This window comes from Triturus cristatus, chromosome 1_2 (assembly GCF_964204655.1).
Source record: "Triturus cristatus chromosome 1_2, aTriCri1.1, whole genome shotgun sequence".
In the NCBI taxonomy this organism is placed as follows: Eukaryota; Metazoa; Chordata; class Amphibia; order Caudata; family Salamandridae; genus Triturus; species Triturus cristatus.
In genome coordinates this window covers 460,011,654-460,029,063 of record NC_140580.1, presented here as the reverse complement: position 1 = coordinate 460,029,063, position 17,410 = coordinate 460,011,654, and the positions used below count along the sequence as shown (strand labels likewise).

Sequence of the window (17,410 nt, the reverse complement as noted above, 5' to 3'; positions counted from 1 at the left end):
CTTACTATCACCCTCCAGCAGTGTCTCTCATCTCTCCATAGACCCTCTCTCACATGTATTTCATTTGTTTTATAGCTCGTCTCATACCAGTGTAGGGTGTCGGAGCATTTTACATCACACACATACAGAGACAATGAAACATACATGTGTAAATCAGTGTATAGAAAATGTACATAAGACAAAGGGAACTACAAGGTGTAGGAGTCACATGTCATACATACTGGTAGACATTTTGTAAGAGTGCTTGGTCTGGGGAAGCACAAACTCAGTATTCAGAATGTGACTTTACTAATTAGAATTTATTTCTACCCAAACAAACCCTTTTTAGCAAATTCAGGATAATGAATGACTGGGAAAAAACCATAACATTCTAAGCTAGATTACGACTGTAATTTATGAACTGCGCAGTAACAAACGGATCTCTGTGACAAAAGCAGTAACTCACTGAGCTATGCACGTTAAATTATGTCCTGTGATGTTCATAGTACACACTCATCTCCGCAGGCATATTAACCCTCTACACTTTCATGGAGCAGTCAACAGTGCCAATAGACTAAACTGCACTAAGCAGGTACATCAATCACCAGTTATCTTGGCACTTTTATTGTTGCCTGAAATTGTTGGATATGCAAGGAACTCTTCAGTGCTTTTCAAACAGCTGCACTGCTACAAAATCGGTCACCAGTAACAAAAGCGGACCCCACCATTCCAGCCTCCTGGGGGAACGCCCGATGCCTGGCACATCAAGTCCGACCTTGCACACCTTCAAAACTTGTCCTGTCAAGTAATACAGTGGCATTCCTTTAACAGCACCAGAGGCAGGGCTTCTCTTAGAGAAGGAGAGTCACTGGGTGTGCAGGAGATCAACAAGATGAACAAATATCCTGGTACTGGCGTTCATACATTGCTATAAGTCTAAGCTTAGCCAAGGAAGGGGCACATTGTCAAGGACGGCATTAAAATTATTGCCGGTTTAGCGGCAGAAAACTGCTGCTAAAGCAGCAATAATGGGCTTGATTATATGCCCTGGAGAATTCCAATAGAAGCCCATGTTCACACCAGAACATGGACTTCTATTGGAATTCTCAAGGGCATATTATCAAGCCCATTATCGCCGCTGTAATGGCAGTTTTCTGCCACTAAACCGGTGATAATTTTTAACACCGTGCTTGATAATATGCCCCGAAATCATATTCATTAATTTCCTCTGCATTGCATATCTGCCATGTTGCAGCATGACTCACTAACCCATTGGACTCCCTTCTGTAAGTTGAGAAAGATTTTGCTTCTTCCCTCAACGCAATAACACATATGTAACTGGCCGTGGGTTGTTCGGACCTACTAGAGGTAGCTTATTATTCATCACACAGTAATAGTTGACATGTGTGAGAAGGTGGCCTGATATATGCTGTCCACTAGTTCTAGTGGGCACCCTGTATCAGTACAAACAACCCCTTATGGTGATAGGTTAAAGACAACCTTTATTGAAAGCTATCCTAGTGGTAGCTATGGAGACCAGCCTTCAGGCTAAGTCTTGAAGGAATGTAAAGCAGCTTGTTTTACCAGTCTATAATCTCTTGAATGATCAAATGAAAGGACAACCACACCAGGTATATATTTAAAATATATGTATTTAGGTTAAAACACACCCCTCTAGTCTCTTTATGAGACTGGAGTTCGAAGTACTTAAGTTACAAGTGAGCAATCATCAGTAATGGGCCCTAGGGGCGTACCAAACCATATACCAAAAAAGTGGTATAAGCACCACGACTGAACTAGACAGAAGGCCTAGAGCCTGTAGAATTGCTGAGACCCCAAGGAACCACCCAAGGTAGTGACACAGGGGACCCACGGGGACTGTATGCAGTGTGTGAACACAACCGCGGGTTCCCGTTATCTTCTATGGGCAATGTCGCGGTTGGAAATTTACAGATTAGGGACACTTAGAATCGAGTCAGGACCAAACCCTTTTGGACTTAAGAGGTTCTAGGGCTAGCACCCACAGGAGCACCGGAGTACTCGGGTTACCTCACCCAGGGAAGTCGGGTGCATAGGTGTCTTTTGGTGTCGGGTCGCGTCGTCGATTTCAATGGAAGCCTGCAAAGAACTGCTGCTGCCGTGAACAGGAGAAGTGTCCGAAGAGATCCAAGCCTGGATCTAGGATGGACGGAACCTGATAGCAGAGGGGACAGAGTCTGGGTCACTAGCCAGTGACCGAGGGCAGGATGACCCAATGCCCACAGATGTCGGGTGCTTTAGGTGAGTTGATAGGTGTCTTGACTCTTCAGCCACGAGGTGCAGGAGGCGTTGACGAAGCCCAAGAGCCGGATTCGAGCTGTCCCACAAAGTCTGTCGAGTGCTGCGGTGTCGGCGACTAGATTGGACCCAACAAGCCTTGGCAACGGCAAGTCACTGGAATTCAGAAAAAGGATTGCGGTGCAGACTAGCAAGGTCTGAGGGAAGTCAGGGCACATCTGGAGCAACCAGGAAAGCCCAAGTAGAAGAGGAGTTGCCTTCGTGGGGACCGGCTAGCCAACGGGCTAGTGATCGCAAAGGAGCCTCGAGCAGTCGCACTTGAAACTGGCCCACGGGTCACTCGTGGAGTGGAGGCCAGCAATCTTCAGTGCAGGAGGTGCTCAAGGCTGGGGCTACTCGGAGCCCAAAGCACAACTTCGAGGAAGCCCAGGAAGATGCTGTTGCTGCAAAAGATCACGGTGTCCAGGGGTCACCGTTCCACATCACCCACGATAGCCACGGGCCTCATCTTTGCTCTGGAGTCAGGGTAGCCTCAGGGAAGTCTGGAAATCTACCTCTGGTGATGCAAAGACTTCAGCGTCCGGCGGGAGCTTCAGCAATGCAGACCGGCCAGTTGCTTCTTTAGTGCCTGCCAAGCAGGGGAGTCACTCCTTGACCACAAGGGATATTTCTTCAGTCTTCTAGTCAAGATAGAACGTCGAAGGTCCAGGATATATGTTGCAGAGTTTCGTCCAGGGTAATCTAAAGTCACAAGGACTGGGTTCCCATACTTATACTAAGTTTGGGGGTTGGACATACTCTAAGGACCCACCTATGGGAGGGTTTGGAAAGAGGGGTGGTTACACCCATTTCCTTTGTCCAGTTTTGCACCAGAGCAGGGGCAGGTAGCCCCTGCAACCGGTTTGAACTGGACTATGCACAGGGGTAGCAAATGTGCCCCCAGTGCAGGACTTCAAAGCACCAGAGAGTGCTCCCGCCCAGCCCCAATACACATCAGCCTGTCTGGGGAGGTGGTTACACCCCCCTTCGACACCCCCCTTCGACAGGAAACCTATTGTCCAGGCCTCCCCTGCCAGTGTTTCGGTCAGCACTAGTGCGAACCTGTCTCTCCCTCTAGAAGGGTGGAATGCTACCCCCGCCACCAGAGCTGGCGGGGGGGAAGTATTCCAAGATGTTTGACACCAAAAACAACATGTTTTGATGCAGCCATTCCAAAGTTAGCATTTACCGCGAGGTTATAATGCACTTAAGAGTATATGGTATGGCTGTATCACAGAATAGCCATAAGGAAGTATTTCCAAAAGCTGCAGAGGGGCTCAGCTCATGCTTGGGCACCCTCTCACACAAAACCAAGCACTCTGCCTTCAGGATTGTCAAGGCCTGCCATAGGAATAACTTATAGGTTTATATGTGTCTATATATATATATGGATATAGGTAGCCTATACCACTGTAAGGGGTGCAAGCACACCCTTACCCAGGCTGTAGTAGTAGACCAGTGGTGCCATTTTGGAATGCTTCCCAGGGGTGGCATAATACATGCTTCAGCCTCTGGTAGGCCTCTGAGGTACCTATGCCCTTGGTATATAGTATACCATATACTAGAGGCTTATAAAGCACTCCAGAATCCAATTAGATATGTACCTAATGTACATGGAAACCATTTTAGAGAGGAAGCAGCTAGGCTGTGGACCTGATTAGTAGGGACACAGCCAGACTAAGGTCGAAAAACCAGCAAAAAGTGGGGGTACCCATGTGAAGCAGATCCTACTCTCCTACAACATGAGGTTCTGCCTTGTTACCTGATGCCAAGACAGGCTAGCTACACAGTAGCAAGGGCCACACTGAGATGGAAGGGTCTACTATTTAATTTAGAATATGTGGCTTAGGCCTGGAAAGTAGACCACAGACACAGATACCAATATCCCGAAAAGCTTCTGCTCTGTAGGCTCTCACTGAAAGCCACAGGTGTGAATACCAGAATCTAAATCTGATTATTAAATTCTATGATGTAGCAACAGTGGGTAACAAAGGATGTATGCTACAGCTGCTACATGATAACAACAATAAGGCTGCTCTGACAGGTCTCATTGAAGGCCTGTCAGAGCAGCACCAGTTCTCTGCTCAATTGGTGAGCATAGAACAACGTTTCAGGAGGGATGAGGGAGGGAAGGCAAGGGCGGTGGGGTTTGGTGACTGAAGGCCAGCAATTTATTTTTTACATTTAAGGCAGGGAGGGGAGGCCTTATTATCTCTGACCTCCAATTACTCTTCTGTCCCTTTGTTACAGTTGAAAGCAGGGCCAGATGATTGTGTGGGTTATATTTGCTATAAATTCTCCACTGGTAAAAAGTGAATAATGCGGATGTGTTTCAGCTCGGGTTCTGAGTGATGCCATAGACAACTCAAGCTGCACTCTAGTTGCTATTTGATATGATTCGGAACCCTTCGGTGATTAACATGCCTGTTATGTGCGCTTATCCATCTATCATTCTATATGGTATATCAAGAGAACATGGTGTTAGGGCTTTTGTCATACTTTGAACGTTATTATAATCTCACATGTGGCGCAACCCATGAATAGTAACCTGCTTGATCTGGGTGAGATGAAGCCCAGATTGAGCCTCAGTTACTGCTGTAAATCATAGATTAGATTTAAGTTGGAAGTTTTAGAGGGGCCAAGTATTTTACTATGCAATACGGCTACCAGTGTGATTTTATGGCTTTTTTTAAAAGAACACCTTACAGTCTCACCTATTAAAGTTTAGTGGTATTGCATGTGCTGTTCTAATAACTCTTAAGAGTACAAATAAGTTTTACAATGTCAAAGTGTTCTTTTACTAAAGGGGTTTGTGTGATACCATCTATATAGTCATATAACACTCAAATAGTTTCAATTTAAAGTCATACTGTATAATGAAGGTAACAATACTTTGGATGATTTTCACAAATGGTAATGTGGATAACTATTCGATAGTTACCATCTCTTTAACCAATTCTTCATCAATGTGGTTAGTTATTCCTAAAGATAGGAAAGATCTACCATTTGACACTTCTCCTCTTATAATTATTTAGTATTTTCAAATGCAGAAGGTGTCTGCTATCTTGTCAACACTAATCCACAGGTTTGTTCCAAAATAGTGCCCCTACTTCCTACATTTCATATGATGTCTTTGCCAAATACTGTACCAAGGCTAATCTGCAAAATCTGTATCTGGTTAAATAACAGACACTTCTCAATTACAAATCAATATTGTAATTTAATTTCAAAGAGCTAACTTGGAAGTGAGTATCATCACTTGAATTCTAGCCTCTGTCATCATGCATCATATCTATGGGTGTGTTGTTCCACGGGAGTCCACGTTGGGTCACTTATTCTTTGAGACCTATGATTAGCTTCTATCTGCCCTCATCACCTCTCACGACTTTGGGTTCTAAATGTGTCCTATGATAATCACACTTTGCTAAAGCTGACTTCTGCTGCAACAGAAACAACTGCATCATTTCATTCAGGCATTTACCGCCTCTTCCAAGGCTGTCTGGTTGACACATTAGCTGTGATAGTATTGTGCCTTGACTACAGTAAATGTTAGGTTTCGCCTGCACAGCTCTTGTGCTGTGCTTGTGAAATCTAATGTATTCAACATAAATCTTAAAAGGGACTTACATCCTGCCTCTTGTACCCTTGCTTTTCATTTGTTCATGTGCTTGCCACTTACTTTTTCCTCTGTTTCTTTTGGTTGTAGCATACTATTTCCTGTTGTTCCTCCCATTGGCTTCCTCTTATCAGTGTCCTGAGGCCCAAGTCCTGACTTCGCTGGTCTGGCGAGACTTATTGAGAGGGCTCCAAAAAGTGCTATCAGGCCAGCCTAGAGCTACAGTGCATGTGCGCGGGCGTGCGCGCCGCTCTTTACCGCGATTACTTTCACTTTCGCGGCCCCACGGCTGCTTTGATGTTTGATCGTGATCGCGATCGCTTTCACTTTAGCGGCCGCACGGCCGCTTTGCATAGCCAATAGGTCTCGCTTTTGGGACCTTATAAGTATTTAGTTATGCAACTGTTGCATGGCTAAACACTTATAAGGTCCCAAAGGCGAGACCTATTGGCTATGCCAATGCTTGTTTTAAAACCTTTTGCCCGCACAGTGCTTGTTTTTTTACTTTCTGCTGAGTGCATGGCTCTCTTTCCGTCCCTAATGTTGCCCGCACTTTTTCCCTCCTCCCATGCACCACTTTAATGACAACCATCCTGACACATCTCACTATCAGCCCCTGTGAGACTGCTGCCATCTTGGAGTCAGGTAGCAGTTGCGCTAAATAGAAATTATGAGACTTCACATATTTAGGAGTGATTATTGGCTGTGCTTGAGAGCGCATGGTTCACGGCCTTTGTAAACTGGCTGATGTGTGTGTGCAGGGCTGTGTTGCAGTGAGTAATGTCTTCCATGTGCGCATGCCTAGTACCAGAAAGAGCAGCACAGTACTTGCCCTGAGCTTGTTTCTGCCGAGTACATGGCTCTCTCCATCCCTCATGTTGCTCCCCCCTTTTCCCTCCTCCCATGCACCATTTTAATGCCGAGGATGAGTCCAGATACTTTTACCCAAAAAAGGAGGCACCTCCTAGTTACTGCAAACAGGCGCACTCTGTGCGGCACACAGGTACTTTTTAACAGATCGATATCCTCTGCTTAGCAGGTAAATCAGTGTGGTTCCGCCCACGGCTTGGTGCAGGGTGATGTGCTCCACCCCAACCCCAGTCCGGGTGGCACACTCCTGGCTGGCATCCCTGCAAGTCCTGGCTGTGTTTGAGAGTTTAAGTTCAGAGCCCGGCTCACCCCTGCACCCGACAGCCTGGTGTCGGAATTACGAGTTGGGTGTTATTTGTCGCAAATTGTAATTTTCGGGTGTGTTAAATATTGCCCTTGAAACCATCCTGCTGCTGCCTGCCCCTCCTGTACTGTGGGCTGCGTCAGTAACTGCCTACCACAGAGGCGCTGACTCCTCAAAAAGACTAGCCTGGCCGCCCACTCCTACGCTCTTCTCCCCTGTTGAGGATTCACCTCCCACTCCTGCTATCTCCTGTGCCCTTCTCATAGTGGAATATTTTCATCCCACCTCAGGGTCTCCCTCTCCTGCACCTTCCTCCCCTGTGGGGATCGCACCTTCCACTTGCATCCTTTTCACATCCAGACTAGGGCTCTCCTGCACCTTCCTCACTCCATCCACTCGTGCGCTCTCCTCCATGTGGGTGTTTAATCTCCCACTCCTGCTGTCTTATCCACACATCTCACCATGCAATATTCCCCTCACACTTCAGGGTTCTTGTCCCTCCTCTGCACCTTCATCGCTATGTGCTGTCCCATAACTTCCTTGCTATCGAGCACCTTCTTCTTTGCTTCGCTGCCCCACCACCAAAAGGGCTCCTTCCTTGGACCACCCGGAGCTATTCTGTGTAAACACCCCATCTACTGTATCCACATTTATAGCCTCCTCACACTAGTGATTGCACTTTCACACTTAGTATTTCTCTTTTCTCTCACTAAATGTGTATCATTCCGTGCCCGTCTCGCCCCACGCTGCCACACTTGCATGCTCCTACTCCATTCTCCTTTACACATTCCGTTGCCAAACCACGTTATCACCCCCATCCCTCCAATTGCACCCTTTCTAATTGCAATAAATTGGCTCCTGGACAATGTGGCATACATTACGACCTCTCCACTTCCTGCACAATTCTACACATTTGTACTTGTTATTTTTCTTTTCTTTGTCTCATTTTCCTGCACTGCGCTGCTTAGATGCCACATGTGGTAGAACAGACAAGCTATGCCTCGCCAGGAGCCAGGGGAGGGGAGCAGTGCTCAGGCATCTTTCTGCAGCATAGTAGGACACAGGATGGCCTTCCCTCTTTTTGTAACTTTGCACAACACTTACATAACTTTCACCTACTCTCAGACACTGCTCACCCTGCACACTCACTCACCATTTACTCTGCAAAGTCACCCTGAGATTGCACTAGCAGTCAGATACTGCTCATCCACCAACCACACAGTGTGTGACTCTACACTCACACACCATTGACATACCATTGACATACCTCTCACCCAGCACTTACATTCCTCTCACCCTGAACTAAAACCGCTCAACCTGCACTTATACTATTGACATACCTTTCACCCTATATTCGCACACCTCTTACCTTGTACAAGGTAACATCTCTCCCCCTGTACAATCACACAGTTCTCATTCTGTACAGAACATATATCAATCACCATGCATTGAGGCATTTTCACCCTGCACTCAGACACTTATCAACCTTCCTTCATGCACCACTCACCCTGCACAGAGAGCATTCACACCATACTCCCCACACTCACACACTGCTCCCACACCTCTTGACTTATTATTAATCCCATAGGCGAAATCTAATGCATGTGCCAATGCTTGTTCTGCATCTGGGTGCTTCAACTTATCTATTATAGAAACTGCAGCTTGTTCAAAATCTAGCTGTCAGAGAGGTAGGAAGACAATTCTATTGCACTCCACCTCAGAGATTTGAATTTGGCTGCCACTCAAACGCAGTGATGTTAAAAACAATTCCCTGATGCATCAGTCTGTGTGTGGAACTGCCTTCTATTTGTATTATATAAGCAACGAGTCATATATCCTAAGGCGGGCTCTGAGGTGTGCTCGGAACACTTGCTTAAGGTACCTTCATTTGAAGAGAAAGAAGATGCAAGAAGATTGTTTTTGGCCATAGCTGTTTACCTTTGGAATAGATTATTTTAGTGCGTTGTGTACTGAACTGGACTTCAATCATTTTTGTAATCTCAAAATTATCTGTTTTTCCTGGTTAGGACAGCCTTAATGCAGCCACCATAAACCCTTAGTGTCTCAATTACAATGAATTGGCATAGGGCAGTACCGCAAGTCATTTTGCTGCACTGCCCTACACAAATTTTAAAGGACAGGAATGCACCATATTTCAGACAGCACCGGCGTAAAATTTGTAGCCCAGCGCCAACGCTGGCACCCTTGCACCATAGTGCAAGGGTGTCTGTGTTAGCATGATTGTTGTTGTGCAGGAAGGGGCGCCATCCTGCACAAAAACAATCATGAGTGGCGTTTTCCTCATACTATATGTGCAGCACACATGGAAAGAGGAAAAAACGAGGAGAAATGTAAACATTTGTTCTAGTTACGCCTGCTCTGGGGAGGCATACCTTTTGGGCGCTGCCCCAGGTTTAAGTGATGTTGTAAATCTGGGGCAGTGTCATATTCCATGAGTGTTAAGTGGGAACACCCACAGCAATACCCATGGAACACTTCCTAGATGTAGAGTAAGGCAACCCCATTATATTTAATGGTAGTGTAAGGCAAGTGTTGCCTTGTCTTAATCCAGATATATGAGGTCATGCAAAGCCACACAGGGTGGCTTTCCATCGCCTCATATATATGATTGAGAGACCTGCGCCAACAAAACAATGGATTTAGGCCCCGATCTCTGTACTGGGGTGAATGTATGACATTGTTCTGCATTCTGTCCATCAATTGTTCTTTTTACATTTGTCACCCCGAGTGGAACGGGTATTCCCAGACGTGGGTCCCGTGCTCTCCATGCCACTGGAATCAAGCTATCCTGGCTGATGAGGGGTGAAACCCCGCCGAAACGGGTCCTAGGAGGTTTGGTTCCAGTCCAGGGAGGACTTGGCCTGGCAGTTCGGGCTGGACTGTTCCCATTGGGCGCAGGGTCAAGACTGATTTGCATATGGCTGGGTTCTAACTGGAATGGCATGGTGAGCAAAAAAACGATGGATTTAGGCTCAGATCTCTGCACTGGGGTGAATGTATGACATTGTTCTGCATTCTGTCCGTCAATTGTTCTTTTTGCATTATAACTAAGGCACTAATTATGAGTGGGTCGGTGTTTTCCGCCGGTGTCGGAATTACGAGTTGGGTGTTATTTGTCGCAAATTGTAATTTTCGGGTGTGTTAAATATCTCACCATTCATTAAATTTCAACAGTTCAAACCTGCTGGAATTTAACACAGGAGAAATGTACAGTGTTCTCCATATTATGGGATTTATCAAACCCGATAAATAACGTTCTCGGTCAAAAGCACCTGGATTCCAAGAAACTCGGAATCAGGGCATAAGTGTCTGTGAGTCTATAACTCGTCTCAGTCTAAAATTACCCAAAATACTGCTACTTGTTGTAACCACATTCTTTGCAGCCCGAATCAGCTAAAGACCAGTAGCATGTCTACTCTTCCTAAAATGTGTTTTTCATTCTGTTCTTTTAGATGTGCAGGGAGTACCTCATTCAGCAAAACCTTAGCAGCAGGCACATCTTGGCAGAGCTGAGTCAATGTGCTCATCAGGTATGGCTTTTACTGAGCTTATCATGAGTATTAAACAAATTCGTTTTTTTAATGATCCATGCATTAAATGCTGTGAATGCTTTCCAGTTTGTCAATTTCGAGTCAGCATGACACATTATTTACCCATTTGTGGCTGAACTTTATGTTCCATAAATTGCTCAGAATTATTAAAACGTTAGTGTCCCACTTAGAATGGGATTATGGGAGCCATGGGTTACATAAATTCCTATGACATTATTTCAATCAGATTCATTACAGGCTGAGAATGAGATTTCATCAAAAGATATGCACCAAATGAGCTTTGCAAAGAAGCACCAGAGTCATAATGTCTCTAATTCTCTGTGCTTTCTCATACAGATGTTCAAGGGCTGTGTTGAATTATTAGGGCTTTTACATAGGTTTTTAGGATCAGTAATACCTTTTGAAAAATGCATGCATGTTTACAGTTACTCTGCTAGGGCCCTCGATACGAGTGGGCCAGTAATTGGTGCAATATTGATCACACATGATAAAAACAGACTGCTGTGTCGGAATTCATTGAGTGCAATAAATAACACCAAATTACATGTTTCCCCTGATATTGGGGAATAACTTGCAGATATCTGAATGACGCAATATGTGACTTGCCTTTTACTCCTGTTTAAATGTATACAAGAGATGCTGTTTTTATCATAACAAACGTTACCGCACCTATCACAATTTAATGGTCAACTCGTACGGTCACGTTTAAGAGACTAGCAATGAAACCACATATTAAGTGAAAGTCAAGGACACTCCTGTAGTTCGGCACAAAGTACTAATAGTAAGCAGTGTGCCCCAGGAAAGCATTTAGCTGGGTCTGGTTAGGGGCTCATCCAATCACAGAATGGCCTTTGGATGTGAGAGGCTATATTTCCCACTCCACACCTGGTGCCAAGATATACCACTGAACCCTGACCTCTCCAGCACTTAGTTACCTAGATGGTCGTCTTCTGCAGCTCCAATAACCTCTGGAGGTGTCCCAGGTATCTAAAGTGAAGTGTAAAGAATTATGTTGTACAAGTAGGCAACACAGTGTATGGTTTATCAGCTGTTCAAAAGGTGAAGGGGCATTCTTTACCCTAAGAAAATATCTACATTCTTGTAGTGGACCTCTCTCTGACATCAGAAAAGGGCATTCTGACAATGATCTAGGCCCACGCGATGTACTCAGCAGACCCAACGTATATATGGGCATATTTACCAGCTGGCGATAAAAAATTATCGCCGCTTTTGCGGCCGTTTTCGGACGAAAAGCTGCGATAATTTTATCGCCTAATTAGCAAGGCCACGCTAACGCGTGAAACCTTGCTTTAGCGTCGGGATTCCGAAAGCCCAGCTTTGCATCTCTAATGAGATGCAAAGTGGGCGTTCCTGACTTAACATGACAGGAGAAATGTCGCTAAGCAACATTTCTCCTATCATCAAGCCCCACGCTATGAAGCAAAGCGGCAGGAAAAGTAGCGATTACCCCTGTTATCGCTACTTTCCTTACGCCTGGTTCAGAACTGACTTAGCCATGATATCCTATGGAAGGTGGATATCATGGCTAAGTTTGTAAGTCCCTATCAGCAAGCTAACGCCACACAACGTGAGATTATCGCTGGGATTTTTATCGCTTTTGAGATAAGCGTTGCTAATAGCACGCTATCTCAGTAATAAAAATCCACGTTAGCCGGCAATAATTATCCTAGCGCTAAGTGCGCTTAGCGATAATTATCGCCGGTTGTTGCTGATATGCCCCATAGACACTAAACAGCTCTATTAATTCGTCAGACAGCAACCCTGGTCACCTCTTTGACATTATGACAGTTCATTCAGATGAGCAGGTCTGTCGACCCCTCGTTCACGTCTAACCAGTGCTTAATTTGTGAAAAAATAAGTGCCATGGCCCTCATCAGGAGGCCACTGCCGCTTGCACTACTCATTGCCCCTGCAGCACTGCCAGTGATAGTACCAACACAACTACTAACCATCACACTACTACAAGTATGACAATTCAGACTATTCCCGGCCTCCAAAGCTGTAAGACTAGCTTGAGCTGCAAGTATTAGTCATTTCTAATATATATTGAATCAGTAAACTGCTGTTGGTGTGCTCATCTCTAAATCAGATCAATAGCGCCACCATGTGGCAGACTATCATAAGTGTTGGTTTTGACAATTAAGTGATGGAGCCACCAGCTCAAATTAAACATTGGGTTTAACATTACAGGGCTAGTCTATAAACATTGGAAGTTTTCAATGACTTCCAGGGCTGTCACCTTGCCTGCCTAGCTCTGATGCAGTTTTATACCTTCTGCAAATTCTGCATGCCTTATAGTTGTCTTCACTGTTGGTTTCATAGGTGTGAGCTACAGTCAGTAAAGGGCACAAGAAAAACAAATGGGCATAGCACTTCAGTACCATGCTGCTTTACTCTTGTTGCACACATTTCATTTTGATCTTGACTGAGCCATCCTTGTTTCATCCTTGACATATGTTTTAGTATTCAGGCTGACTGTCAAAGTCATCCTGATCAGGGATAACAAAGTTGGCTGGCTTATCCACCATCCAGTGGCCAGACATTGCCAGATTCACAAGAAACACTCTGATTTCCCATTGTCTCCATTATCAATACAGAAATTGACTTTACAGAACTTCTTGAGTGCTGTATAGGGGCACACCTTTTATCTGGTAAAGCATGAGGATTAATAAGCTTCAAGACAGGGTGTCCTGGCCCTATGGCTAAACACTAGAGGTACCCTCCAGGCCATATCACACACCGAAGTTCTCCTAATTCATGTGAAAGTTATCTTTTATGGGTGTTTTAATAGGACCAGGCTTTTCTTTAGATTTAACATATAGTCCACAATGCCATGAGCTGGAAATCTCAGGTTTCCTCCCCAATACAACTTACTACTAAATCAGAACAGCACCACTATTCTTTACACAATTTGTTTTTTAAAGTCCATATTGTTCCCACTTAGATTCAAATATAATACAAGAGAAGTCACTTGATCCAATTGATGATTTATAGTCTCTTATTTATTTTCCAAACAGTTCTTCAGCCAACGCGTTTCGTCCTATTCTGCTAGGACTTCTTCAGGGCAAATAAATGATTTGTATAACGATACGGTCTCACGTAGAAAATAATCTCCAACAAACTTATAACTCTCAACTATTCTGCTTGTCCTCATGTTGAAGATAAGCCATGAAAACACTGTCAAATTGGCATTGGTGGTTTTTCCAGTCCCAAATAGAGTTGGTCCGATATGATAGCCAAACACAAACTAAAGCGAATTAGAACCGTATCGTACTTGGCCGTTCGTACGGGACTTGTACGATTCGTACGTAAAAAAAATACAGATAAGAGTCGTACGGTAATTTTTTTTAACGGATCGGAATCAGCACCAGAATGTTAAAACCAACATCACTAAGAGATGTATTATATCATTCTGAGTTCAGGCATACTAAATTCGAATTTCTACCATGTTCCCTAAGTCAGTTAGGATTATAAGATGTACTAACCAAACTGCCCATTCTGACCTATGGAGAACAGCTAGCCTTGCAATAGTGAAAAACGAAAATGGCTGTAATTCACTATTAGAACGTGCCACATACAGCAGGGCATGTCCTACCTTATACTTACAATGCACCCTGCCCTTGGGCCTACCATAGGGGTGTCTGATATGAAGAAAAGGGAAGGTTTAGGGACTGGCAAGTGGGTGCACTTGCCCAGTCAGCATGACAGTACCAGACTGCACACAGGCTCTGCAATGGCAGTCCTTCGACACACTTTTACAGGCTGCTTCTGTGGGTGGCACAACCAGTGCTGCAAGCCCACCAGCAGTATTTGGATTACCAGCCCTGGGCACTCCTTGTGCACTGTACTTGGGTCTGACTGGTAAACCAAACCAACCAATCATGGAACCACTTATTCATATATCAATTTACAATAGGGAGCACTTGCACTTTGGCACTGGACAGCAGTGGCACAGTGCCCAAAGCAACTAACACCAGCAAAAACCAATGAGACAACAGCAAAAATGGAAGGGAGACCCACGCCAAGGTGCTAGGTCTAACACGTGTCCCCTCCAGCTGTAATGTGGGGAGAACTACCCTACCTTCTGGGAGTTCTCATCACTAAGGCGGAAAAATCTGGACAGACCATCAGCGTTGGCGTGTTCTGTACCAGGGCGGTGTTCCACCCTGAAATCCATCCCCTGTAGGGAAATGGACCACCTCAACAGCTTTGGATTCTCACCCCTCATCTGCATCAACCATCTGAGGGGCCTGTGGTCTGTCTGAACCCGGAAGTGAGTCCCAAACAGGTATGGTCTCAGCTTCTTCAGTGCCCAGACCACAGCAAATGCCTCACGCTCAATAGCACTCCACCTCTGTTCCAGTGGAAGTAACCTCCTACTGATGAAGGCTACCGGTTGATCTAGGCCCTCCTCATTCATCTGTGCCAAAACATCCCCCACTCCATGCTCTGAAGCGTCTGTTTGTACTATGAACTCTCTGGAGAAGTTGGGTGCCAAGAGCACGGGCGCCGTGCACATAGCAGTTTTTAGGGCCTCAAAAGCTTTCTGACAGGTGTCAGTCCAAATAACTCTCTTAGGCTGCTTCCTGGAAGTCAGCGCAGTCAAGGGTGCAACAATGTTGCCATACCCCTTGACAAACCTCCTGTAGTAATCCGTGAGTCCTAAAAAGGCTCTCACCTCTGTCTGGGTCTTGGGTGGCTCCCAAGCCAGGATGGTTTCAATCTTGGGCTGTAGGGGCGCCACCTGGCCGATCCCGACCTGGTGTCCCAAGTACACCACAGAACCCTGCCCGATCTGGCACTTACTCGCCTTGATCGTGAGGCCTGTCCTCTGTAGCACCATTAACACTTCTCAGAGGTGGCGCAGATGTTCTTCCCAACTGGCGCTGAACACTGCGATGTCATCCAGGTAGGCGGCACTGAACTCATCCAGTCCGGCCAACACCTGGTTGACCAACCTCTGAAAGGTGGCAGGGGCATTCTTCATCCCAAAGGGCATAACCTGGAACTGGTAGTGCCCATCTGGTGTGGAGAATGCTGACCTCTCTCTTGCCCCATCAGTCAAGGCGATCTGCCAGTACCCAGACGTTAGGTCAAACATGCTGAGGTACCGTGCAGCCCCTAGCCAATCTATGAGCTCATCAGCTCTGGGGATGGGGTGCGCTTCAGTCCTGGTGACTGAATTGAGCCTTCGGTAGTCCACACAAAGCCGGAGTTCTGGTGTTGCACTCGGTGCAGCAGCCTTTGGAACCAAGACCACTGGGCTAGCCCAAGGACTGTTAGAGGACTCAATCACCCCTAATGCAAACATCTTGGAGACCTCCTCCTTGATGCAAGCTCTCACCCTGTCAGTCATCCTGTAGGTTATGTGCCTCACAGGTGTACTATCCCCAGTGTCCACATCATGGACGCAACAATCAGTGACACCGGGAACCAGGGAGAACAGATCATAAAACTGTCCCAGCAACTGGCGGCAGTCATTCTGTTGCTCAGGGTGGAAGAGAGGTTGACACCATCCACTGACCCATCTTGCTCTGTCGCCGACAGGAGGTCGGGAAGAGGCTCGGTCTCCTCCTCCATTCCACCATCTGTTGCTAAGAGCATGCCCACTTGGGACCTCTCCAAGTGGGGCTTCAGGCGGTTGACATGCAGGACCCTCAAGGGGTTCCTGGGAGACTGCAAATCCACCAAGGAGGTAACCGGACTTTTGCGCTCCACAACCTCAAATGGTCCGGTCCTCTTATCCTGGAGCGCGCAGGGCTCTACTGGGGCCATGACCCACACTTTCTGACCGGGCTGAAGCTCTACCAGAGTGGCATTCTGGTCATACCACCGCTTCATCTCCTCCTGGCTGGCTTAAAGATTCGCCTCAGCGAGTAGCCTGAAATGCCTAGTTTGGTTCCTAAAGGCCAGCATGTAGCTATATACATCCTGGGGAGGTTTCCTGGGAGATTGCTCCCAGCCTTCTTTAACCAAACTCAGAGGTCCTCACACTGGGTGTCCATAGAGAAGCTCAAAGGGGCTGAACCCTAGAGATTTCTGTGGCACCTCACGGTAAGCAAAGAGTAGGCATGGTAAGAGGATGTCCCAATTACGCCTCATGGGTTCCTCAAGACCCATAATCATGCCCATCAGGGTCCGGTTGAACCTTTCAACCAACCCATTTCCTTGGGGGTGGTAAGGAGTGGTAAACTTGTAGGTTACCCCATATTCCTGCCAGAGGGACTTCATATACTTGGAAATGAAGTTAGTATCTCGGTCAGACACTACCTTGCGAGGGAATCCCACTCTGGAGAAAATTCCCATCAGTGCTCGTCCCACCACGGGAGCCGTCACTGTCCTCAGAGGTATGGCTTTCGGGTACCGGGTGGCATGGTCCACCAGGATGAACCTGTTGCCCATGGCTGTCTTGGGGTCCAGTGGCCCCACAATGTCAATACCCACCCATTCAAAGGGGGTGCTGACCACAGGGAATGGCTGGAGAGGAGCCTTGCACTTCCTCCCACTCTTTCCACTTGCCTGGCAAGTCTGACTGACATGTCCTGCAGTGAGTGTCTGAACTCCTGCGCATTTGGGGCCAATAAAAGTGGGTGACAAGCCTCTCAAGGGTCTTGTCCTGCCCCAAATGTCCTGCCAATGGCACATTGTGAGCAAGCCCCAGTAGGGAGGCTCTGAAGCGCTGGGGTACCAACAGCACACGGGCTGACCCAGGCTCAGCAACCTTAGGCTCAG

General features: G+C 46.3%; 1 protein-coding gene across 1 annotated transcript in view; it reads left to right on the top strand.

Moving 5' to 3' along the window:
* Positions 1-17,410, top strand: part of KNDC1 (kinase non-catalytic C-lobe domain containing 1) — a 575,645-nt gene that overhangs the window by 244,176 nt on the left and 314,059 nt on the right. Inside the window, exon 11 of the mRNA XM_085606188.1 lies at positions 10,559-10,636. Coding sequence (XP_085462314.1) covers positions 10,559-10,636 — 78 coding nt within the window. The remainder of the gene's footprint in view (positions 1-10,558; positions 10,637-17,410) is intronic.